Below are 24,151 nucleotides of genomic sequence, written 5' to 3' on the forward strand. Positions count from 1 at the left end.
ATATAAAGAAAAGAAGCAATTTTTGATTAAAATCTGTGCCATAAAGTGCAGTCACTGATGACCTGTTTGCCAAATTCCCATCCAGTATTCAGCATCAGTCAGCCCATGGGTGATCTTTTTGCAAGCCGTCGTTAGTACTTTACAATCCATGTACAAGATTTCAACAACTCTGAATGGAGAATAATACGTTAGGATGAGTCTCAAGTGGAGACAAATTTGGTTTTGGTGTGCAGAGGCCAAAGAGCCAGTAGAACAAGGCTCCTTGCTGCAGTCTACTGTCTGAACCTCTCACTTAGTAATCAGTTCTTTTCTGCGTGCTCCATTTTTAGGGGTATTGCCCTGATGATTTTGCTCTCTATTTTCCTCCACAGACATGTGTAACAATACACCTAAAGTATGAAACCAAGTTCAATATTTTTTCCGCCCTCCAATATTTATAGCTTATTGTTTCTTTAAGACGCTCTACTCCTGCCTCCGACTGCTAGATTCCTCTATGCTGAGACTATCTTTGCTGCAGAATTTTCCATGAGCATCATAAGTAGTGCTGCTTTGCAGTCTGTGATCGAGCAGCAGGAGACTGATTCTGTCGTGTCTGTCTCCCTTCGTGTTTATCTTTATGATTCCTCTCTCTGTCTCTCTCTGTCTCTCTCTCACTCTCTCTCTCTGTCTTTCTCTCCCTCTCTCTCTCTGTCTTTCTCTTTCTATCTCGGTCTGTCTTACAACAGAAATGCACAGCAGGTCAGTCAGTATCTGAAAACGATAGATTAGTCTGTTTCTAGAATGGCCTTCATTGGAACTGAGGTCAGATCAGATTAAATTATTTTTCATGTAAAATGTCTTGTTCATTTTCCATTTTTACTTCAGATTTCCAGTACTGCTGCTCTCTCTCTCTGTTTTTTCCTCTGTCTCTATCTTTCTCTCTCTCTCTCTCTCTGTTCCACTGTCCCTGTCAGCCTCCGTCTCTATTTTTTTCTCTCTCACTTTCTCTCTGTTTGTCCCTCTGTTTGTCCCTCTGTTTGTCCCTCTGTTTGTCCCTCTGTCTGTCCCTCTGTCTGCCTTTCTCTCTATCTGTTTGTTCTTCTGTCTCTGTCTGCCTCCGTCTCTATCTTTCTCTCTCTCTTTTTTCCTCTGTCGCTGTCTGCCTCCATCTCTATCTTTCTCTCTCTCTCTGTTTGTTCCTTGTTGCTATCTGCCTCCATCTCTATCTATCTTTCTCTCTCTCTCTGTCTGCCTCCGTCTCTCTTTTTCTCTCTCTCATTTTCTCTCTGTTTGTCCCTCTGTCTGTCTCCATCTCTACCTCTTTCTCTCTGTGTGTTCCTCTGTTTGTTTGCCTCTGTCTCTATCTTTCTCTCTCTCTCTTTGTCTTTCTGTTTGTCCCTCTCTGTCTGCCTCCATCTCTATCTTTCTCTTTCACTGTCTGTTTGTTCCTCTGTCTGTCTGCCTCCGTCCCTATCTCTCTCTCTGTTTGTTTCTCTGTCGCTGTCTGCCTCTGTGTCTATCGTTCTCTTTCTCTCTCTGTTTGTTCCTCTGTCTCTGTCGGCCTCCATCTCTATTTTTCTCTCTCCCCCCCTCTGTTTTTTTCTCTGTCTCTGTCTGCCTCTGTCTCTATCTTTTTCTCTCTCACTTTCTCTCTGTTTGTCCCTCTGTCTGTCTCTGTCTCCATCTCTACCTTTCTCTCTCTCTCTGTTTGTTCCTCTGTCTGTCTGTCTCTACCTTTCTCTTTCTCTGTTTTTCCCCTGTCTCTGTCTGCCTCCATCTCTATCTTTCTCTCTGTTTATCCCCCTGTCTGTCTGTCTCCGTCTCTAGCTTTCTCTTTCTCGCTCTCTGTTTGTCCCTGTCTGCCTCTGTCTCTGTCTTTCTCACTCTCTCTCTGTTTGTCTCTCTGACTCTGTCTTTCTCTCTCTCTCTGTTTGTCCCTCTGTCTGCCTCTGTCTCTGTCTTTTTCTCACTCTGCCCTCTGTATCCATCTGCCTGGTAATTTACAATGATAAATCAGGACACTTCTGGTCTCACTGCTTCAACCAAATTATCCATCTGGGGAGCTGATGAACGAGGCTTTTAGTAAAGAGTTTTTCATAACAAGGTTTTACTGTGTCACTTAAAAATTGTAGACACTGTGAAAACTCAGAGCAACAAAACTGTGCTTTAAAAAAGTGCATCATGTAGTTTTGAAGAAGATGTGCAACCTTCGCTAATTTGTCATATGGTGAAGTCTAATCTCCTGTACAATTTGTGTATGAATCTTTGTATCTTGTTAGGTACTGATTGAGGAACCCGTTCAGTGATTATTTTTTAAAACTATAGATGTGAATGTTGAGCAGGAATGAAGGAAAAAGAATCATTGGGTAGAAATTCCTGTTGATAGCATCGTATGAACACCTAATGCATTCGTACCATTTCCCTACTGTGACATTTAAAGGAGGCGTTAACCTGTTTAAAATAAATTGTTAATTGAAATGGCAGCGTGACGAATTTGATATGAGTCCCTTTAAGTTTTCGCATGATAACATCACTGGCAGCGATTCCACCCATTTATCTTCTGCTGTCACTTATTTAAACAACTTGTTTTTCTTGGTCTTCAGTAAGTGTGGTGAGCAAGTGTCAGCTTGGTTCAGTTGTTTAACACTCTGTCTGTGAGCCTGGGCTATTTGTTCCTGTATGATGCCATTAGCCAGCCTTGGTTAAACAAAGATTCCCCCTCCCTCACAAAAAACCCCAGAGACACAGCAAAAAAAAAATCAAACCTGAAGATTAATTCTTTGTACTTAAAAAAAAGAGTCTGGATTACCTTGGTCCCTTCCTCCCTCCACCTCCCTCCTCCCCCCAACCCACGCCATTAGTGGCACAATCCTCAGCTATCATGGCTCTGCACCCTAACTCTCCGCCTTGCTTCAAACCTTTGTCTTCGTTCACCTTCTCTAACTCGTCACCCAACCTCCGCTTGGTGTCCGATTTTTTTTTACTCCCCCCCCCCCCCCCCCGTCCCGTCCCGTCCCGTGAAACACCTCGGTACTTTTCACTATGTTAAAGGCCCTATTTAGGGGTAGGCGGGAAGACTGTCAGGTTGAATCGAGAGGGGAGCCGAGAAGAGAGTGTCAGGGTATGAACTTGGAGGGTCAGAGGAGGAGAGAACACCGATGAACATTGTTTATTGTTGTTTTTCTAACTGGTGACACTTAGACTTTGATATGAGTATTGCCGAATCATTTTTTTTTTATTTGTTTATTCTTCATTCCCACAGAGATTACGAACCTGTGACTAAGCAGCGTAGAAAATTATTCTGGAAGGATAACTGCGTGATGCCAGAGGAAAAATAGACGGCTTATCTCTTCAGTTTATCTCACAAAGCCTGACTTCAACAGTATTATACACCTCAGAATGCAGAAAATGAGTGGCTGTAGTTGCAAAATGCACCTCTTCATCCCATTAATACTCGGAGTTACACTGTGCCCAGTGAGACACGCTGTGGATTTTGACAGTATTCCCAGAAGGACGGTACCAGTTCATGGTAATGTGGCACTTGTTTTTCCTATTGTGTTTCCAGGGATATAGGGGCAAAGATTTGACTCGTATGTGCTTAGGGCTTGTATAGCGGGTACTATATGGGGCTTGTATAGTGGGTACTATGTGGGGCTTGTATAGTGGGTACTATGTGGGGCTTATATAGCGGGTACTATGTGGGGCTTGTATAGCGGGTACTATGTGGGGCTTGTATAGCGGGTACTATGTGGGGCTTGTATAGCGGGTACTATGTGGGGCTTGTATAGCGGGTACTATGTGGGGCTTATATAGCGGGTACTATGTGGGGCTTGTATAGCGGGTACTATATGGGGCTTGTATAGCAGGTACTATGTGGGGCTTGTATAGCGGGTACTATGTGGGGCTTGTATAGCGGGTACTATGTGGGGCTTGTATAGCGGGTACTATGTGGGGCTTGTATAGCGGGTACTATGTGGGGCTTGTATAGCAGGTACTATGTGGCGCTTGTATAGCAGGTACTATGTGGGGCTTATATATCAAGTACTATATAGGACTTGTATAGCGGGTACTATATAGGGCTTGTATAGCGGGTACTATATAGGGCTTGTATGGCAGGTACTATACAAGGCTTGTATGGCAGGTACTATACAAGGCTTGTATGGCAGGTACTATACAGGGCTTGTATAGCGGGTACTATATAGGGCTTGTATAGCGGGTACTATATAGGGCTTGTATGGCAGGTACTATACAGGGCTTGTATGGCAGGTACTATACAGGGCTTGTATAGCGGGTACTATACAGGGCTTGTATAGCGGGTACTATACAGGGCTTGTATAGCGGGTACTATACAGGGCTTGTATAGCGGGTACTATACAGGGCTTGTATAGCGGGTACTAGGCAATTGGTAATGGACCTGCAAGTGATCTGGTGAAGGGGTTCGGATGATGTTTTGGAGTGAGACTGAAGCTCAATGGTTTGTCTGTTGAACCTGAGATCTCATTATTGTCAGTAATCTTCTCTGTATTTATTATATTTTATACATATCTATTTCCATTGGGTTAAAACTTTTCTTACACCCCACTGCTGCTTCTTATGATATCACTGCTTGGAGCTGTGATGCAGGATATCTGCCTCGGCTGACGACCTTTCAGAGCCAGGTGTGATTCTTATCTGCGCTGAGCTAGTTGACCTCAGCAGGTGCAGTGATGGGAGTGCTACGATTGGCTTCAGCACCCCTGAATTAAGGGCAAGATCGAGGACCCACAATTCCCGTTCCTGACCACTATCCACTGACCTGTGCTGTAACGCGTGCGTGTCGGGTGAGGACATCAGCTATGATGTTCCTCCCCTGGAGATATAGCCTGTCAACACTCACTTTATAGACTCACATGCCAAGAATGAGCTCATCAGGCAAGTAGTAGAGGGCAGCTGGGCCCACATGGAACTCCGACATGGGTCAGTAACTCCAGGACAGGAGGCAAGAAATTAGTGGAAGAAATTAAAAATAAAGTCCGCAATGAGCTGTTGGACTAAGTCCCTAATTCACAATCCTCCATGTAGTACGACTCTACTGAGGCCAGATTACTTTTAGTAGTCATTGGTTATGGTCTCCACAGCTACATATACTTCTTGTTCATCTTATTCATGACTGTGACCCTCTCCCCCGCACCCATGAAGTAGCTTGTGGCCGACCCCATAGTGATAGTGTAATATCGTTATCTAGTGCAAACGTGTATTTGCTACAATAAGTGTGCTTCTTTTCTCTTTTTGTAAATTTTTACGCTCATCGAGGTGAGGGACGTTAGTGCTGAGGATTTCCGGCACACACTGCCGTTGCCAAGCGCTTGCGAGATCCTAAATCAAAGCCACTATCCTGTGAGATCCTGCATCATAGCTCACGGTTTGGAGCAGGCTAAAGCTCCGTCTGCTCTGCCTCGACAACGGGCCAGATCTTGCTGGAACAATAACGATGTGTTAATGCACAGATTCAGGGGATTAAGAGATACGGCGTGAGTTGCCAATCTCCAGAACTAGCTGGTCGATTTACGCCGCTCCACCGTTTGCTTCACACAAGCGGCATCTCGCCCTCAGCCTCCCCGTTATTTTTAGGAATTTGCTGGATTTGCACATTAATTGCCCATTAAACTCGCCACATATAGTTAGGATTTAACAGCGTAAGTAGCTTTTTAACAATGTGATAATTGTTAATACAATGCCAATCTACCTCTTTGGCCCAGGAAGGGAACAATTTAAACTGTTCAATCTCAGTCCTGCATGTACCATACTTGTTAGAGATTTTGAAAGTGTACATTTAAAAAATTTTTTCTTCCTGTGTCTTTTGTCTCTCTCTTTTAACCCAATCTTTCTTTCCCTCTCTTTCTGTACCTGATTTGACTCCAATTCACCCCCCTTCTCTGTCGTTCCTCGGTTTCTTTCCCAATCCTTAAATCTCATTGGTTAAGGAGATACATTGTTGGTCCCGCCATTCATTGAGGTCCCAGATGCCCCTCTGCGCTTGCCGGGCCGTTATCAGCTCGCACTTCCAGCACGTCACGCCGTGAAAATTTTTCTCGAGCTGAAGGATGCAGGAAGAAAGTCTAACTAACGGCACGAGGTGCCCCACTCCAGCAAGGTACGGCCCAATGATTCAGCCCTAGTCTCAGAAGAGCACTTTTCTCTACTGCACCAATATTACATTTTCTTCATTGTCCACAACAGCCGTAATGTAGCAAAACTGAGTGAGTGGCTTAGTAAGTTAATGCCCATTAGTGTCGAATTAGTGTTGTTTTGTGCCACGAGTCCAATGCTTACTGGAAACTGGATTGAGACTGCCCAGTCATTTCATTACAGCCGGCAGAGACAGAGGGCACTTTGATCTGATCACTCTGGGCTGGATTTTAATCCAGATCCCAAGGTGAAAGCTCAGTGCTGAACCCACTGCATCCCCCGTTCTCCCAATAAATGTCTTCCTGGTTGATTGGAGGTCGTGGCACGTTGACACTTCGTAGAGGAAAAGCGGCAAGTGCCGGGAATCTGAAATAAAAACCGAAAATGCTGGACCTGATGGAGGTCTTTAAGATAATGATAGCATTTGATAGGGTGGACGTAGAGAAGATGTTTCCACTTGTGGGAGAGTCCAAAAATAGAGGTCATAAATATAAGATAGTCAATGATAAATCCAATAAGGAATTCAGGAGAAAGTTCTTTACCCAAAGAGTGTTTCGAATGTGGAACGTGGTACCACAAGGAGTAGTTGAGGCAAATAGCATTGATACATTTAAGGGGAAGCTAGATAAACACACAAGGGAGAAAGGAATAGAAGGGTATGTTGATAGCGTTGGATGAAATAGGAAGGGAGGAGGCTCATGTGGAGCATAAACACCGGCATAGACCAGTTGGGCCGAATGGCCTGTTTCTCTGCTGTAGACTTGACGTAACTCGATGCAAATACATAGCAGGTTGGTCAAAAAGAGAAAAGACAGCTATGATAGAACGGGGTGTGTATCCTTCGTTAGACGAGAAGACTCAGCAAGGGTCCCTCCCCCTGATCACTGTTCAGTGTCTCCTGCTGGGAAGTGGATGTACATGGGCATTAGAGTTGGATGTATTCCTGGAGGTTTCATCACATAAACTCACGCCTCTAACTGCCCCTCCCAGTAAAATTCCTTTTCCCCTCGTCTGCAACATTTTTATAATTAATCAATAAAAGTGTTCAAAGAAATTAAATAACACTCATCATTTTTTAACACCCCTTCAGATCAGCCATGATCTTATTGAATGGCGGAGCAGGCTCGAGGGGCCGATTGGCCTACTCCTGCTCCTATTTCTTATGTTCTTATGTTCTTTGATATTTCTCCCGGGCGTTTGCTTGCAGTAGTATCCAGGCGATTAATCTTCAATCCCTGGAAGCTCCAAGGCAATCCTAGAGGGTTGGAAACCCTAGTGGGTGTTGGATGAGGATAGGATTGGGGGGGGGGGGGTGGGGAGGTGGGGAGGGGGTGGTGCGGGGGGGTCGGTGTTGGCTGTGAGCCGTGAGCCTGTTTGACTCTCACTCTAGGCCCACATATGAGGTCCGTGCTGTCGGGCGAGGTACCAGTAGGTTGCCTCCAGTCGTGGAACTGTCCGCCTCCAATGGCCAGTACCCGCAGAAGAGAAAACTATAAAAAACCTTTAAATGATCTGAGCTGGGGCGTTTCAGGTTCAATCATAAATATCTAAATTTTACACAACTCAGGGCCCTTCCAGATCACATGCATTTCCATCCCTTCAGTGCCGTTTGCTCTGAAACACCATTAATGCGACTGCTGTTGTGATATGTTACACTTTGGCTGTCAGATTGATTCCCACCCACATATTTGTATATCATATCCTGTTTGCTCTCCCGATAATTCAGCACCAATGATCTGACCCAATGATAGCACAGCAAACCATACCGGTGTGTGAGATGAAGCAATTAAAGGAATTAAGAACTGAATGGCTTCCTTCTTTGCTGGTCGCCTGACATTCTTCGGAAATAGCAGCCTGACTATAAGGAACGTAAATTGCTTTTGTTCCAAGATGTTGCAAGGTGAGTCGGATCCTCCATTCATTCCGATGGAGGATGCTCAACTGAATAACATTTCCCAGCCCCAACATTACGCAATTTAAGGAGGCGGCACTGTGGTGTGGGGGAAATATCCCGAAATTACTGGCAGTGAGTGAGTGAATCATCTTTTTCTTTACTCACTTGAGTATATAAGTGGGAAGGAGCACCTGCGACTGTGAAAACAGGGAGAATAAACCTGTGCGGAATATCGCATTGTGTAAACGAACGGTATGACCGCATCCTACTGTGCGTGGGCTCTACTTGCCTGAATAGGTCATGCCCTGGGCATTAGTGGTTTAAAGCCCCAGTTATGGTCCACGACAGCGCTCGCCTGGAGTTTTGTTTTTAGTCGGTGCACTCGTGATAGCGGGTTTTGTCGTTGTTTCTGGCTTGCAGTCTCCTGCCCAACTTCTCACCGCCACCAGCTACTTGCAAAACCAGAATGTATTTTCCAAAACGGAAGTAAAGCTACCTCGTTGCTTTGTCATGCTTTCTGATTCAGTGGCTGAACGCTTGATTGCCGACCAGTTTTCAGCCCCAGGATTCCAGTCACTCAAATTCTTTGGTTTCAATTGAGCGAGTGTGACCAGCTCACTGAGTGGGCGTCGCTGGCAAGGCTACCATTTATTTCCCATCCTTCGTTGCCCTTGAGAAGGTGTTGGTGGTGGGCCCTCTTCTTGAACCACTGCAGTCCGTGTGGTGAAGGTGCTCACACTGTGCTGTTAGGTACGGAGTTCCAGGATTTTGACCCAGCGACGATGAAGGAATGGCCGCTATATGTCCAGGTCAGGACGGTCAGGGATTTGGAGGGGGCCTTGGAAGTGATGGCGTTCCCGTGCGCCTGCTGCCCCTCTGGGTGTTGGAGGTCGCGGGATTGGGAGGTATTGTCAAAGGAGCCTTGGCAGTGCATCCTGTAGATAGTACACACTGCAGCCACAGTGTGCTGGTGCTGCAGGGGTTGGAGGTTTAGGCTAGTGGGTGAAGTGCTGATCAAGCAGACTGCATTGTCCTGGATGGTGTTGAGCTTCTTGAGTGTTGTTGAAGCTTCACCCATCCAGGCAAATGGAGAGTATTCCACCACACTCCTAGCTTGTGACTTGTAGGTGGCGGAGAGGCTTTGAGGAAATCAGGAGGTGAGCCACTAGCCGCAGAATACCCAGTCTCTGACCTGCTCTAGTAGCCACAGCATTTGTGTGGCTGGTTCCAGTTGAGAATCTAGGTCAACAAGGAATGATATTATAGTGAGGTGCTTCATCATTTTTTGTGGGGAAGGAGGGTGTGTGGGAAGGGGAACTGACATATCATCTGTTTTACTTACCCACCCTCCAAGATACAGGAAGGGGGATGAGTTGATAAGTGAAAACTGAGAAAATAAGGAGGAAAAAAAGCAGCTCGTCAATGTAAATCCCTCTCTACCAGCTAGGCTACAGCAGATTCTCACAAATCATCTGTGAAAAGAACTTACTGTCAGTAAAAAAAAGAAAGACTTGCATTTATACAGTGCCTTTCATGACCTCAGGACCTCCCAAAGTGCTTTACAGTCAATGAAGTACTTTTGAAGTGTAGTCACTGTTGTAATGGAGGAGACGCGGCAGAAATTTACAGACAGCAAAGTCCCACCAACAGCAATTAGATAATGACCAGATAATCAATTTTTAGGTGTTGGTCGAGGGATAAATATTGATCAGGACATCAGGGAGAACTCCACAGCTCTTCTTTGGATAGTGCGGTGGGATCTTTTACGTCCGCGTCTATCTGAAAGACGGCACCTCCGACAGTGCAGCACTCCCTCAGTACCATACTGCACAGTGCCATAGAAAGGGGGAGTTGCAGGTCAGAGTGGCAACTTCGGATCAAGTTGTTCACTTGCAGCACAAGATGCACTCGATGCATGTGAGAATGTGGCTGTACTTCCAAAACTTTGCCTGTAGCCTAACAGAAAATTAAATTTATACGGTGAATGTAGGCTTGTTACATTTGGTATAGACAGGGCTGAATATATTACACTGAAAAGCTCAGGAGAAGAAAGGTGTCAACTTCACTAGAATTAAAGAAATTGTTACTTTCTTGGGTCTTGCCTTTCTTTCTTATAAGGGTGAATGAAATCCCACAGTTTTTCCCTTTTCGTTCTCCCTGTATGGCTCTCATTGTACCGAGTCACAGACTTTCTACAGTCAAGACAGGGGATGGGCAGTTTGCTCCAAGATGTCCACCAGTGACACAGCTTGAGGATGTGGAACAGTCGCCAGCAATGACTCTGGGCTTGCCTTGGCTCAGTTGGTAGCACTTTGGCCTCTGGATTAAAAAGTTGAAGGTTCAAACCCCATTCAAAAAGTGTGAGTTCATAATCTAGGGAGCTGCTGAGGGAAGACTGCATTATCAGGGTTGACTTTTGGATGAGATGTTAACCTGAGGTCCCGTCTACCTGTCTGGTTGGACATCAACGATCCCAAGGCAATATTGGAAGAAAAGCTGGGTGTTCTCATTTGTCCTGACCATCGGTACCACCTGATTAACTGTACATTCATGTTATTGCTAATTGTGGGATCTTGCTGTATGCGAAATGGCTGCTCCATTTGCTTACATAGCAACAGTCACTGCACTTCAAAGTAATTCATTGTATCTGAAGAGCTTTGAAATACTTCTGAGAGATGGGATGAGGCACTACACAAATACAAGTCCTTGGCTTTCAAATTATCTTGTGCAAAGATTAGCTTAATGCATTCTAATGCAATTTCTTTGTCTGCTGTTATAACAGGCGGTAACACTGATCTAGGCTTTTAGATTCAATGGAATTCTTAGTAAACTGTTTCTATAAAAGATTTTCCAATTCTTTTCTCCATCTTTCTGTGTCATGTCTGGGAGATGGGGTCAGACTGGAATTAAACATGAAGGTGTCCCTCCTGCCTACCCACAATGACAACATAGACTTTAATAATCAACCATGTGCACCGCTAATTTTATTTAATAAGCTGGAAAACATGAAACACTTCTGTTTTGTTTTTAGTTAAATGTGATGCTTCTAAATTGGTAAACGTTGCCACATTCATGCAGAATCTTCCAGATCATCCATCACAGCACACATTGTTTTGCACCTCACAAATTTCTCACCTTTCAGGGGCCATGTTGTCAGGAGGGTGGAGTATAAATAGGGGTATTTAATGAGCAAGTCTGTAAAAGAGCGATGTTGAGGCATTCCTGAGGAACAGCTAACTATGGCAGACAGTTAATGTGCGTTTTTGGCATTATTGTGATTACTTTAAGGGACTATCCACAATAATTCTTCATAATATATTAAAAAGGAGCATCTGCGATAGGAGCAGGGTAAAGGGCATGTGTGTGTGGTGCATTATCTGTAATTATTACAGTTGTCTTATAGGAGGATTAAGCAGGAAAATACCCTGTTGACAAAGATGACAGTTATGGGATGGCTCCTTGGGGCATCGTTATACCACTGGTAGGGTTTGAGGCAGTCTTAATCCAATTTCATCTTCATAACAAAAGTCTGTTTTCTAACCTTATATAATCACCCAGGGGCAGGCGGGCGGGGCGGTATGTCTATAGATGCCTATAAAAAGATTTTGGTGCAGTTGCACAAATAAACAGCTTTTTGTAGGCCACTGGAATGGAAATTTTGCCTTTGGCAACTACAGAAATGAATCCTGCCTTTATTCTTTATTTTCAGTTTTGTTTTGCGCTGCTGAGATTTAAGACAATCGAAGGCTGTGAGGTGTAGTTAAGGAAAATGGGACTGTCAGTGTAGATGGTGGTTTGGATCATGTACGTGGGGAAGAGGCGGTGGTGTGTAATGTAAAGGGGTCCGTGTTTGCCAGCAATTCACATTCCAGACTGGGCAGTGTTCTAAAATATCACAAGGGATAGAGCTTTCGAGAGAAGCTTTAAATGGGAAGATTTACTTGACCTGTGAGAGATTTAAAGAGACACAGTCTTCATGAAACTGCTTTCGATAAATCTCTTTTTTTGTTTGTTTGAAAATTTAAAAATAAGAAAGATTTGAATTTCTACAGTGCCTTATTGATGTCTCTCAGAAACACCTCAAAGCATGCCCCATGCAATGAGGAGCTTTGAACTTTGGTAACTCCTGTCATGCAGGCAAATGGGGCGATCATTTTGTGCACAGCAAAATTCCACAAACAGCAGATGAGATGAAGCTGTGTTTTGTGACGTTGGCTGAGGGAGGAATGTTGGCCAGGACGCCAGGAGAATTCCCAGCTCTTCTTTGAACAGTGCCATATGATCTTTACCATCCACCTGAACCACCAGAAGGAGAGAGGGCTTCGGTTTGAAGTCTGATTCAAAAGACGGCACCTCCAACAATGCAGCGCACCTTCAGTACTGCGCTGCGTTGTCTGCCTCGATTATGGGGAGGGAGAAAAGCTATGCTTTCAGCGTGATGATCTCACGTGCAATTGATACAATATATTTTAGCACAGTTTGTCTCACCACATTGTGTGCATGTTTTAAACTTATCCTCATTTTCAAATCCCTCCACGACCTCGCCCCTCCCTCTCTCTCTAACCTCCTGCAGCTCTACAACTCTCCGAGAGCTCCACGTTCCTCCAGTTCTGGCCTCTTGCACATCCCCGACTTCCTTCGCCCCACCATTGGTGGCTGTGTCTTCAGTTGTCTAGGCCCTAAGCTCTGGAATTCCCTCCCCAAACCCCTCTGCCTCTCCACCTCTCTCCCCTCCTTTAAGACACTCCTTGAAACCTTTCCACTGTCCTAATGTCTCCTTCTTTGGCTCAATGTCAATTTGCTTGTCTGATTACGCTCCTGTGAAGCACCTTGGGACATTTTACTACGTTAAAGGTGCAATATAAATGCAAGTTGTTTTTGTTTATAAATCAAAAATGGCTGCCTGTCAAGCAGTTCAGTTGGTAAGTGCATTGACTAACGGGGAACCGAGTCACACAGAACAAGAAGGTCCCTGGTTCAATTCTCAGTGTGAACTGAGTTAGCAGAGTTGGGGTCTCTACAGTTGACCACAATACCCTTGCCCTAATCACTGCCCAGTGAGTCATTGTTTAAGGGCAGGATATGGCTCAGTTGTCACGCCCCCTTAGTTGAACAGATTGCGCACCTTACCCAGGCTGTCTCTCAAAGAATGGTCACCTGGGCTAGGTACCAGAGGATGGCTGGCATCTGTAGAATCTCGACACCAACAAGAGTCAGCTCCTTCAGAGGAGGAAAACTGGGAAAACAAAATAAAAACTTCAGCATGCAGAGAGGGACAAATAATCTCGTGCATGGGGTGTACTGCTGCTTTCCATCTTCTTCTGGGCTGTGTGATTTCTTGTTTGGTCTTTGTCTATCTGGCATTCAGGATCCCCATTGAGCTCATGAACAACACCAGAAAGCAGCATGAAGCAGCAGCAGAGAGGTTAAATTGCGAAACAGGGCAGGAATAAAATGATTTCACGATCCAGCGCTCCTGGTGAGGAGGGTCAGTCTCAGGGATGTGCATCTTGGGAAATCACGGAGATAAAAGGGATGAAAACTGGACGGGCTGCCATCCAGGATCTCCTGGGATGTGTTACTTGCACATGCTGTTCCCTGCTGGGATTGAGGAATCTCCTCATAGTGCTTTCTCTGCTGTTTTCTTTTTTTATGGAGAGGTCAGTCCAGAAGCACAGTACATTGCATCTCCAGCAATAGCTCATTGACTGGTAGGATGCAGGTGTTCACCATCAATTGCTCATGAAGAGAGCTACTGATCATTGTGTTGGGGAACAGGGTGCCTTGTTGCTGCCTCATTAAGGGATGATATATGGGATGGATAATGCACAGAAGATGTAGCATTGGCATATAGGAATTGCTAGATGTAAAAAGATCAAGGTCCATCTAGCTCGCCTTCTCCATCCTGTTACTCGAATGATGCAATGATAATGGAGTTGTTGACTGATCATAGCAATCAATCTCTCTCAATTAGTCTACAACAGACCCAGACATGACGCAAGGAAAACCCAGTGATGGGGGAGAGCTTTGGGAACCATAGGTCCAAAGTCTCCTTTATCCTTCCAAACATGCTACACTTACCACATGTCATGTCTCAAATTATTCATATACTATGCCCCAAAATGTTATTTTCTGAAAGAAATCTATCGAAACAGCAGAGAAATAAAATACTTCACCTACAAACACAGCTCAATGCAGAAATGTAACTTCTTGTTCTTGTTAAGGGATTATGATGTGAATCTGGCACACCATTCATTTTGATGGCGATCGCTCTATTTCACAGCCCCACTGTGTTGCATGCCTTTGTCATTAGCCGAAGGCAGCTTTAGCAAATCTGCGTAGTCTTTGTTTTTCTGTGTGATATTTAGGCTGTGCAGTATTAAATATTTTGCTATGGCAATTTTAAAACTGATTGCAGTCCCAGTGCATATTAAGAAGAGAGAGGTTAAATTATGGAAATTTAAGATAAAATGCACCGTTCCCTAGTGTTGCACATTCGTTTATAATAATTCTGGAGTGTTACTCGAAGAAGGGCTTTAGCAGTAAGCCTGAGTCCTTAGGAGATCTTGAAATCCAGTACTGGTGCAGATTATCGCTTTTATTCTTGTGACATTTCTGTTCGGTTTCTCAGTACAACATTCTGTGAATGGGCTTCAAATGCTATTATGGGCTGTTTGTTATTTTAGCTGGCATTGCACTATGAAACTCGAGCAAACTTTATGCTAATATAGATGCAAACCTGGTGTCAAATTCAGATTGTAACACGCATAATCCAAAGTCAGTGCATGTGACTCTCTTCACAGTCACTGCAGGTGAGTGGGCTGAGTTTCATCATGACAGTTGAAAGCGGCACAGCATCAGCCCAGAGGCCAACTCTAGCTCCCCCATTGCAGCCCTGCAGCACAGAGAGCATGAGTTCAAATCTCACCATGGCACTTCGAGAATTTGAATTCAGTTTGTAAAAAGCTGGTATCTGTAAAAGTGACCGCGAAGCTGTTGGATTGTCGCAAAAACCCAACTGGTTCACCATGTCCTTTAGGGGAAGGAAACCTGCCGTCCTTACCTGGTCTGGGCCTATATGTGACTCCAGTCACAAGCCAATGTGGTTGACTCCTAATGGCCCTCCGAAAAAATTTTTATTATTCGTTCATGGGATGTGGGCGTCGCTGGCGAGGCTGGCATTTATTGCCCATCCCTAATTGCCCTTGAGAAGGTGGTGGTGAGCCGCCGCCTTTGAACCGCTGCAGTCCGTCTGGTGAAGGTTCTCCCATAGTGCTGTTAGGTAGGGAGTTCCAGGATTTTGAATTGGCCCAGCAAGTCACTCAGTTGACAGCGACTGGGGATGGGCAATAATTGCCGGCCTTGCCAGTGACACCCACTTCCTAAAAATGAATTAAATAAAAGACCAACAATTGAATTTGAACCTTTCCAGTTCTGTACAGACAGTGCATTTACCAACTGAGCCATTTCAAATCATATAATCCCAACTCTTTAGCCAACGGACTTATTTTTATTTGATGTGGGTGGCACTGGTAAGGCCTTATTTCTTGCCCATCCCTTAAGCAGTTGATTGTTCAACTCAGAAGCATGCTAGGCTACAGCAGGCATTAAGAGTGAACCATGTATTGTTGACTAGAGTCATGTGTAGGCCAGACTGTATCAGGGGGTGGGAGGGGAGAAGAGGTGGCAGGTTCCCTTCCTTGAAGCACAGCAGTGAACCACTTGGCTTTTTACAGCTTTTATGGCCATAGCCACAAATTACCAGATTGAGGGGAATCTGCCATGCTGGGATTTGAACTTATGACCTTTAGGTTGCTAGTCCAGTAGCATAACCGCTACATTACCATATGCTGCCTATTAGTTAAGACTGGAATTCAGACTTGGGTGTTCTAGTTGAATGGCCACTACGCAATCCATGTGAAAGTAATTGATAATTTATCAGAAGCAAGCCATTGGGATCACTGATTTACGGTGACCAATTAAGTCAAATTCCGTTTTTTTATCATATGGGATTCTAAGAATTTCAGGATTCCGTCCATTTTCCATGAAGATGGGAAATCAGAGTCTTGCTTATGGGGTGAAGGTTTCTGAGACCACCCCTCCCCGCCCCTGCCACTGGCACCCAGTGGGTGGCTTATCAGAAAATAGTGAACACATCACCCGTAGGTGTTCAAAATTATGAGGGGTTTTGATAGAGTAAATAAGGAGAAACTGTTTCCACTGGCAGAAGGGTCGGTAACCAGAGGGCACGGATTAAAGATAATTGGCTAAAGAGCCAGAGGGGAGATGAGGAGCAATTTTTCACGCAGCGGGTTGTTATGAACTGGAATGTACTGCCTGAAAGGGCAGTGGAAGCAGATTCAATAGTGCCGTTCAAAAGGGAATTGGATAAATACTTGAAGGGGAAAAATTTACAGGGCTATGGGGAAAGAGCAGGGGAGCGGGACGAATTGGATAACTCTTTGAAAGAGCCGGCACAGGCACGATGGACCGAATAGCCTCCTCCTACGTTGTATGATTCCATCCAGTAAGTCGCTTTCTGCTGTGAGGCCTTGCTGGTTGCCGTGGGAACCCGGAAGTTTTTGCCCATAATCTACCAAAGGGGCTGCCATCCCCTGTAACGGGGGCCACTAGTTTAAGGTGACAGAATAAGTCAAATTCTCTTTTTATATTACGTTTTTTGTATTTTCAATGTTGTGTTTTGAGGATTGCATTCCATGGTTCTGTCCCATTTTACTGTGAAAAATCAAAAAAAAAAGCCAGCAGACTCGGTCATAGCTCTATATAAATTGCTTAAAAAAGGACTTTGAAAATCACCACTGCCTGAACAGAGAATGAAATGAGAAAAGACTGACCTTCTTACAAGCTGCTGTGGTCTCTTATGTTAGCATCAGAACCCCCCCATGCCCACACCCCCTGCTCAGCCTCTGAAGAACGCACGGCTGCAGTGAGGTACTGAGGTTGCTATTCCAGTACAAAGTGATCGGAATGTCACATGCGATTTCCAAAAGATTACCAGCGTGTTTAATGAATCTTTAATAAAGAAGGATCCAATTATGCGCTTAGCTTCTAACGACATGGAACACCGACGACAGTGGGCCCTAATCAGTCAGGAATAAAATTCTTGATTCCAGAAGCCCTCTGGCAGCAGGGGGTTTAACGCCTGCCTCAAAGCAAGACGTGATAGTTCGCATGATAATGAAAGCAGTGAAAATCTTTCATTATTCCGTTGCAGCTGTGGTTCTTTGGTACTGGTCTTGGCCAATGGTTGCTTTTGCGTCGTGTGCTTTTTGGGAACGGGAGGAAAAAGAAAGAAAGACTTGCATTTACTTAGTGCCTTTCCTGACCTCAGGACGTCCCAAAGCGCTTTACAGCCAATGAAGTGTAGTCACTGTTGTAATGTAGGAATTGCAGCAGCCAATTTGCGCACAGCACGGTCCCACAAACAGCATTGTAATAATGCCCAGATAATTTGTTTTAGGGATGTTGGTTGAGGGATAAATATTGGCCAGGACACCAGGGAGAACTCCCCTGCTAGCCTTCGAATAGTGCCATGGGATCTTTTATGTCTACTGAGAGGGCAGATGGAGTCTCAGTGTAATGTCTCATCCAAAAGACGGCACCTCTGACAGTGCAGCACTCCCTCAGTACTGCAGTGGAGTATCGGCCTGGATGCTCAAGTCTCCGGAGCGGGACTTGAACCCACAACCTTCTAACTCAGAGTCAAGAATGCTACCCACTGAGCCACGGCTGATATGAAAGCTATTGTGTGGCGTGGTACTGAACTAGGCAGACCAGTGAGTGACCAGGCTCGAGACCTGGACTCTTCCGAGTTAGCTGATTTCAGTCAGGACAGCAGTTGGAAACCAATGAATGGCCTTAGTGCCCCAAGGCTAGAGCGGGGTTAAAGTTCACCCAGGTTCTGCTCCTGTCCAGTGGGAAAATGGGCATGTGTAAATTTTAGATTGGGTTTAGTTGTGATCAAATAATCTGGGAATACGCACGATTTAGGCCCACAGTATGAAAGAAAGACTTGCATTTTTATAGCGCCTTTTACAACCTCAAGACGTCCCAAAGCGCTTTACAACCACTGAAGTACTTTTTGAAGTGTAGTCACTATTGTAATGTAGGAAACGTAGTGGCCAATTTCACAGCAAGATCCTACAAACAGCAATCAGAAAATAACCAGATAGTCTGTTTTTTAGTGATGTTGGTTGGGGTATAAATATTGGGCCAGGAAATAGTGCCGTGGAATCTTTTACTTTCACCTGAGAGGACAGACAGAGCCTTGGTTTAACATCTCATCTGAAAGGCAGCACCTCCAACAGTTTAGTGCTCTCTCAGTACTGCACTGGAATGGTCAGCCTAGATTTTGTGCTCAAGTCAATGGAGCAGGGCTTAAACCCACAACCTACATGACTCAGAGGTGAGAGTGCTACCCACCGAGCCATGGCTGACTCAGTGTTCTCAATGAAGAACGGGTGAGACACATTTGTTGGCAGCACCAAAGGAACTCAAAGATAAGTTGGTGCTTTCAGGAGAGCTGGGGAGAGGAAATTGGATGGGGGGGTTGCAAATGGTTATGGCCAATTCAGACTGTACTCTCTTCTCGTGTTCTGACTAACAGAAATCAGATTGGGATCAGCAGTCTAAAGGATTAGCAGTAATTATGGATGTGGATACTGAGTCGTTGAGTATATTCAAGGCTGAGATGGATAGACTTTTGGAATCAAGGGATATGGGGATCGGGCGGGAAAGTAGAGTTGAGGTCGAAGATCAGTCACGATCTTATTGAATGGCGGAGCAGGCTCGAGGGGCCGTATGGCCTACTCCTGCTCCTATTTCTTGTATTCTTATGTTAATTTCTCAGGAGCGATAGATTATCTCAGTCGGAGATTAGTGCATGTGTGAGAATGTAAGAACATAAGAAATAGGAGCAGGAGTAGGCCATACGACCCCTTGAGCCTGCTCCGCCATTCAATGAGATCATGGCCGATCTTCGATCTCAACACTTTCCCGCCGGATCCCCCACACCCCTTGATTCCCCTAGAGTCCAAAAATCTATCCATTTCAACCTTGAATATACTCAGGGAGGAATGTAAAAGAAGTGGAATAAATAACTGTTGAAAAATGTTCTATAATCATCCAGTAAGTTCTATGTTGGACCTTTTTTCAGTTTCTCTGCTGAATGCCGTAGGATAAATATTCAAGAGAAGAAAAGTGGAGTCTTGTTTCAAATCGTCCGTCAGCTCTAAATAAAATGCAGTCCTGTCCACATTAAGCTATATTCTCCGTGCTCTTGTCATATTTTCAATAGACAGTGAGAACTTTTCAGAAGTCCTGATCTCAAGGTGACATTGACTCACTGCTTATTCATCCATGGGTGAAATTTGTCTTGAACATGTTCATGGGAAAGTGGGCTGTGTTTTCATGCTGGACACAATCCAACGATAGATACAAGTTCCTTAAAAGAAGCAAAATTTAAAAAAAATCTGATGAAGAAATGGGCAAAAACTTTGAACTCTTAATTACACTGCATCCCATAAATATATACGTAGCAACAGGCTTGACCCCGGTAACAGAGAGGTATCTCTTTTGGGTCCAAAAAATACAATCAGCCCCGAAATTCCTCTGGCTTTCTGACACAAAAATCATGCAATCTGGGCAGGAAGGTTGGGTGGAGCGAATTTGGGTGAGAATTCCATCCTGCCGGGTCTCTGCCCCTTTCAGTCCTCGATGCAGAATTCCGACAAGAAGGGCGGCAGCAGCCATTTTGTCCGTCGCTCCCCATTCCTGACGTTACCGTAAGAGGCGAGACTGGTGGAATGGTGTTCCCCGGCAGAAATCCTGCTGGTTCCACCTCTCGTCAAGCCAATGTAAAGGTGGAATTGGGGCCCACCAGTGCTGTTTCCCAAAGGCAGTCCTCAAAGACGTCGATTGCCGTTAGGAAAGTGGCAACGGAAGGAAGAGTGGTTTCTGCAACAACCGTTTGCCTTTTCGCCAGACTGGTCCATCCCTGATGAAGTGTCAAGGTGCTATTTTGTAATTCTGGACACCCCACAGGGCAAAAGTTCCTACATTACAACAGTGACTACACTTCAAAAGTATTTCAGTGGCTGTAAAGAACTTTGGGGCGCCCTGAGGTCGTGAAAGGCACTATATAAATGCAAGTTCCTCCTCTTCTTCAAGAAAGCCCAGCAAATACCATAAAGGCTCAGGTATCCATCCCCATTAAGCCAATAACCCCATCCCTGGGATTTGGGCAACACTGAGTGAAAATCCTGGAATTCCCTACCTAAGAGCATTGTGGGAGCACCTTCACCACACTGACTGTAACGGTCGAAGCCCACCAACACCACCACCTTCTCAAGGGCGACTAGAGATGGGCAATAAATGCCGGCCTTGCCAGCATCACCCACATGCCGAGAACAAATGAAACATAAAACTGGTGATACTGGCGTCATGCTGCTATCTGTGGCTCTTTACTGCAATAAGAATCTGCGCTTTCAGGAGAGGACGAGGGAAAAATTGGAAGGGGAAAATAAAGAGATGAGTTACTGGTTATGCTCTGTATGAGGATACAGTTTTCAAAGTGATGAATCTTAACCTGAGGCTGATCTTTGTGTGAGCACTTCCCACTGTAAATGGAGGCTTAACTGTGCCTCTTACAAGGCCTGGTCTTAATATATTAATATAGACTAATAGTGTAAATTTGAAATAAACAGATGCTGCTGGTGATGTAGGTGACAATACTCTCGATCGCTGATCGGAAAAACCGTCAGCGTCACGCAACTCTGTCATTTACATCAGCGTTAAATCCCATTAGTTTCTGCGATATTTAGAGCCTGAAGACATGACTTGTCGCTGCCCCCTGTCGCAGCTAATATTCCGCCTTAGAATCATACAGCACAGAGGGTGGCCATACGGCCCATCGTGCCTGTGCCGGCTCTTTGAAAGAGCTAGCCAATTAGTCGCACTCCCCTGCTCCTTCCCCATAGTTCTGCATATGTTTTTCCTTTTCAAGTATTTATCCAATTCCCTTTTGAAAGTTACTATTGAATCTGCTTCCACCGCCCTTTCAGGCAGTGAATTCCAAATCATGACAATTCGCCGTGTTATAAAAAAATTCACACCTCCCCTCTGGTTCTTTTGGGCATAACGATCCACACACACGCTCCACTCTTGCTGCACTCCTTCATATTACTGTCATATTAAATATTTAGCATTTGCTGAAAAATTCTGTTCAGTCAGTTCATGAGCATTGCACAGATAATCCACACAAAGAGGGGGGAAATGGTTTTTTATGTAAAGTTTTTTTCCTGTTTGTGCCTTTTAATCTTTGTTCATTGCCAACTCCTAAGTACAGAATTATAACCCACAAATTAAGCTGCGCAACTTTTAACAATTTGTTCTTGGGATGCGGACAACACTGGCTAGACCTTATAGCCCATCCCTAAGTGGCTTCTAAGTGACCATCGGGGTTTTTCCAGCAAAACAGCAACTTTCATGGTCTTTTAAGCAGCTTTTAAAAAAAAAGAAAGAACTTGCATTTATATAGCGCCTTTCTCAACCTCAGATTTCCCAAAGCACTTTACAGCCAATTAAGTATTTTTGAAGTGTGGTCACTGTTGTAATGTAGAAAATGTGACAGCCAATTTGCACTGCAAGATTCCATAAACAGCAAGGTGATAATGACCAGATAATCTGCTTTAGTGATGTTGGTTGAGGGATAAATGTCGGCCAGTGCATTGACTTAACATCTGTAGCAGTGGGGCAGCTAGGCCCTACATGCCAGCCTGAAAATGATGGCATATGTGATGCTTTAGAAGGGAAGAAACGTGTTTGTGAGGGGGCACAGGTCAGATTATTGAGCCCCTTTATAATATCTTTATGGCAGATCTATATTTGTGAGGGACACTGACTGACATTGGCTTAAGGGAAATGCAGGAATCTATGCCTTTATTTTCCAAACCAGAGCAAAGCTTTCCTGTAACTTCATTAGCAATCGGAGCCTCAAACTGGGCTACACATACAAAACCATTCTAAAAACTGTGTGCAAGAGCAATGACAAAAATGTCACTGATATGCAGCAAATAATGGGCAAAGAAGATTCTGTAAATATCACACTTAATATTTGCAAATATTGACAAGAAATATAACTACCAGGAAAGACTGAACAGACTGGGACTCTTTTCTCTGGAAAAGAGAAAGCTGACCTAATAGAAGCCTTTAAAATTATGAAGGGGTTAGATAGGGTCGATTCAGAGACGATGTTTCCACTTGTGGGGGAGTCCCAAAACTAGGGGCCATAAATATAAGATAGTCACTAGTAAACCTAATAGGGAATTCACGAGAAACTTCTTTACCCAGAGGCGATTAACATAGATGCCTTTAAGCAGAAGCTAGATAAGTACATGAGGGAGAAAGGAATAGAAGAATATGCTAATAGGGTTAGATGAAGTAGGGTGGGAGGAGGCTCGGGTGGAGCATAAACCCCGGCATAGACCAGTTGGGCCGAATGACCTGTTTCTGTGCTGTAAATTCTATGTAACAAGAGTACGGTACGAAGCATTGGTTTTGCATACTGTCTAATCCGTGCCTGATCTGTTTTCCAATTAACTCCTCCAGCAAGTGGCAAAATTATGAACTTTATGGAGCAGGTCTCAGCTGAATCCAGAAATGCTGTGTTGAGAGCTACTATGTGACAGGGGTCAAAAAAGTGAGTTGTCTGCTCGGAACGCAAACGTTTGGCAACCACGTGGAAAGTTTCTCCTAAAATCCTCCAACTGGTCAATCAAAATGGAGCGGCAGTAGGGGGTGGCCTCACCTATATGCCCGCTGACGTAGGATGTTCCAGGTGTGGTAGGACTATTGCTAGTGACAGATATTAACAACATTGCAAGTCTTTGGAAATTGCTTAGCAATATTCCTTAAAACCTTTGCAGCGGGCCAAACAGTGACACATTTTGCGACAGTACCAAAGATGTAAGAGGGGTAATTTACCGACTGGGCACTTTCGGTTTGCAACCGCACCTGCTCGTGAATTTCCCAATCATTTATTTTATTGGTAGGCAGATTGTGCGCAGCAACTCTCTCACATTATGATATGCACTCCGATGGGTGAGGTTCCCTGCGGGAGCACAGATTCGGAAACTTAACCCTCAGGTGCAAGTTTGATTTTGGCTCAGTTGGTAGCACTCTTGCCTCTGAGTTCAAATGTCGTGGGTTCAAGCCTCATTTGCCAGGTTTGAGCAAAAACCATAGATCGGTAATGCAGCATAGTACTGAGGGAGTGTTGCATTGCTAAAGCTGCTGACCTTTGATTGGGATGAGAACATAAGAAATAAGTGCAGGAATAGGCCATACCGCCCCTCGAACCTGCTCTGCCATTCAATAAGATCATGGCTGATCTTTGACCTCAACTCCACTTTCCTGCCCTATGTCCTAAAATCTATCTATCTCAATCTTGAATATACTCAATGAATGAGCATCCATAGCCCTCCGGGGTAGAGAATTCCAAAGATTCACAACCCTCTGAGTGAAGAAATTTTTCCTTATCTCGGTCCTAAATGGCCGACCCCTTATCTTGAAACTATCTCCCCTAGTTCTAGACTCTCCAGTCAGAGAAAACAGCCTCTCAGCATCTACCCTGTCAAGCCCGCTAAGAATTTTACATGTTTCAATGAGATCACCTCTCATTCTTCTAAACTCCAGAAAATACAGGCCCATTTTATTCAGTCTCTCCTCATAGGACAACCCTCTCATCCCAGGAATCAATCTAGTGAACCTTTTTTTGCACCCCCTTAGGTAAGGAGACCACAACAGTACTCCAGAGCCCTATATAATTGCAGCAAGACCTCCTTACTCTTATACTCCAACCCCCTTGCAATAAAGGCTAACATACCCTTTGTCTTCCTAATTGCTTGCTGTACCTGCATGTTAACTTTCTGTGATTCGTGTACAAGGACACCTAAATACCTCTGAACACCAACATTTCTTTGACTCTCCACCTTTTAAAAAATATTCTGCTTTTCTATTCTTCCTACCAAAGTGGATAATTTCGCATTTCCCTACATTATACTCCATCTGCCACCTTTTTGCCCACTCACT

The 24,151-nt window shown here is 44.6% G+C and overlaps 1 protein-coding gene across 3 annotated transcripts in view; it reads left to right on the plus strand.

Annotated features, from left to right (window-relative positions):
* The window catches only part of sema4gb (sema domain, immunoglobulin domain (Ig), transmembrane domain (TM) and short cytoplasmic domain, (semaphorin) 4Gb), a 164,426-nt gene that overhangs the window by 20,762 nt on the left and 119,513 nt on the right, over positions 1–24,151 (plus strand). For all 3 annotated transcript variants that reach the window (XR_010966666.1, XR_010966665.1, XM_068002086.1), the window contains exon 2: positions 3,242–3,508. Coding sequence is in view for 1 of the 3 variants with exons in the window: in XM_068002086.1 (XP_067858187.1) it covers positions 3,379–3,508 (130 nt within the window). In the remaining 2 variants the exon portion in view is untranslated. The remainder of the gene's footprint in view (positions 1–3,241; positions 3,509–24,151) is intronic.

Source organism: Heptranchias perlo, chromosome 21 (genome assembly GCF_035084215.1).
Source record: "Heptranchias perlo isolate sHepPer1 chromosome 21, sHepPer1.hap1, whole genome shotgun sequence".
Taxonomy (NCBI): Eukaryota; Metazoa; Chordata; class Chondrichthyes; order Hexanchiformes; family Hexanchidae; genus Heptranchias; species Heptranchias perlo.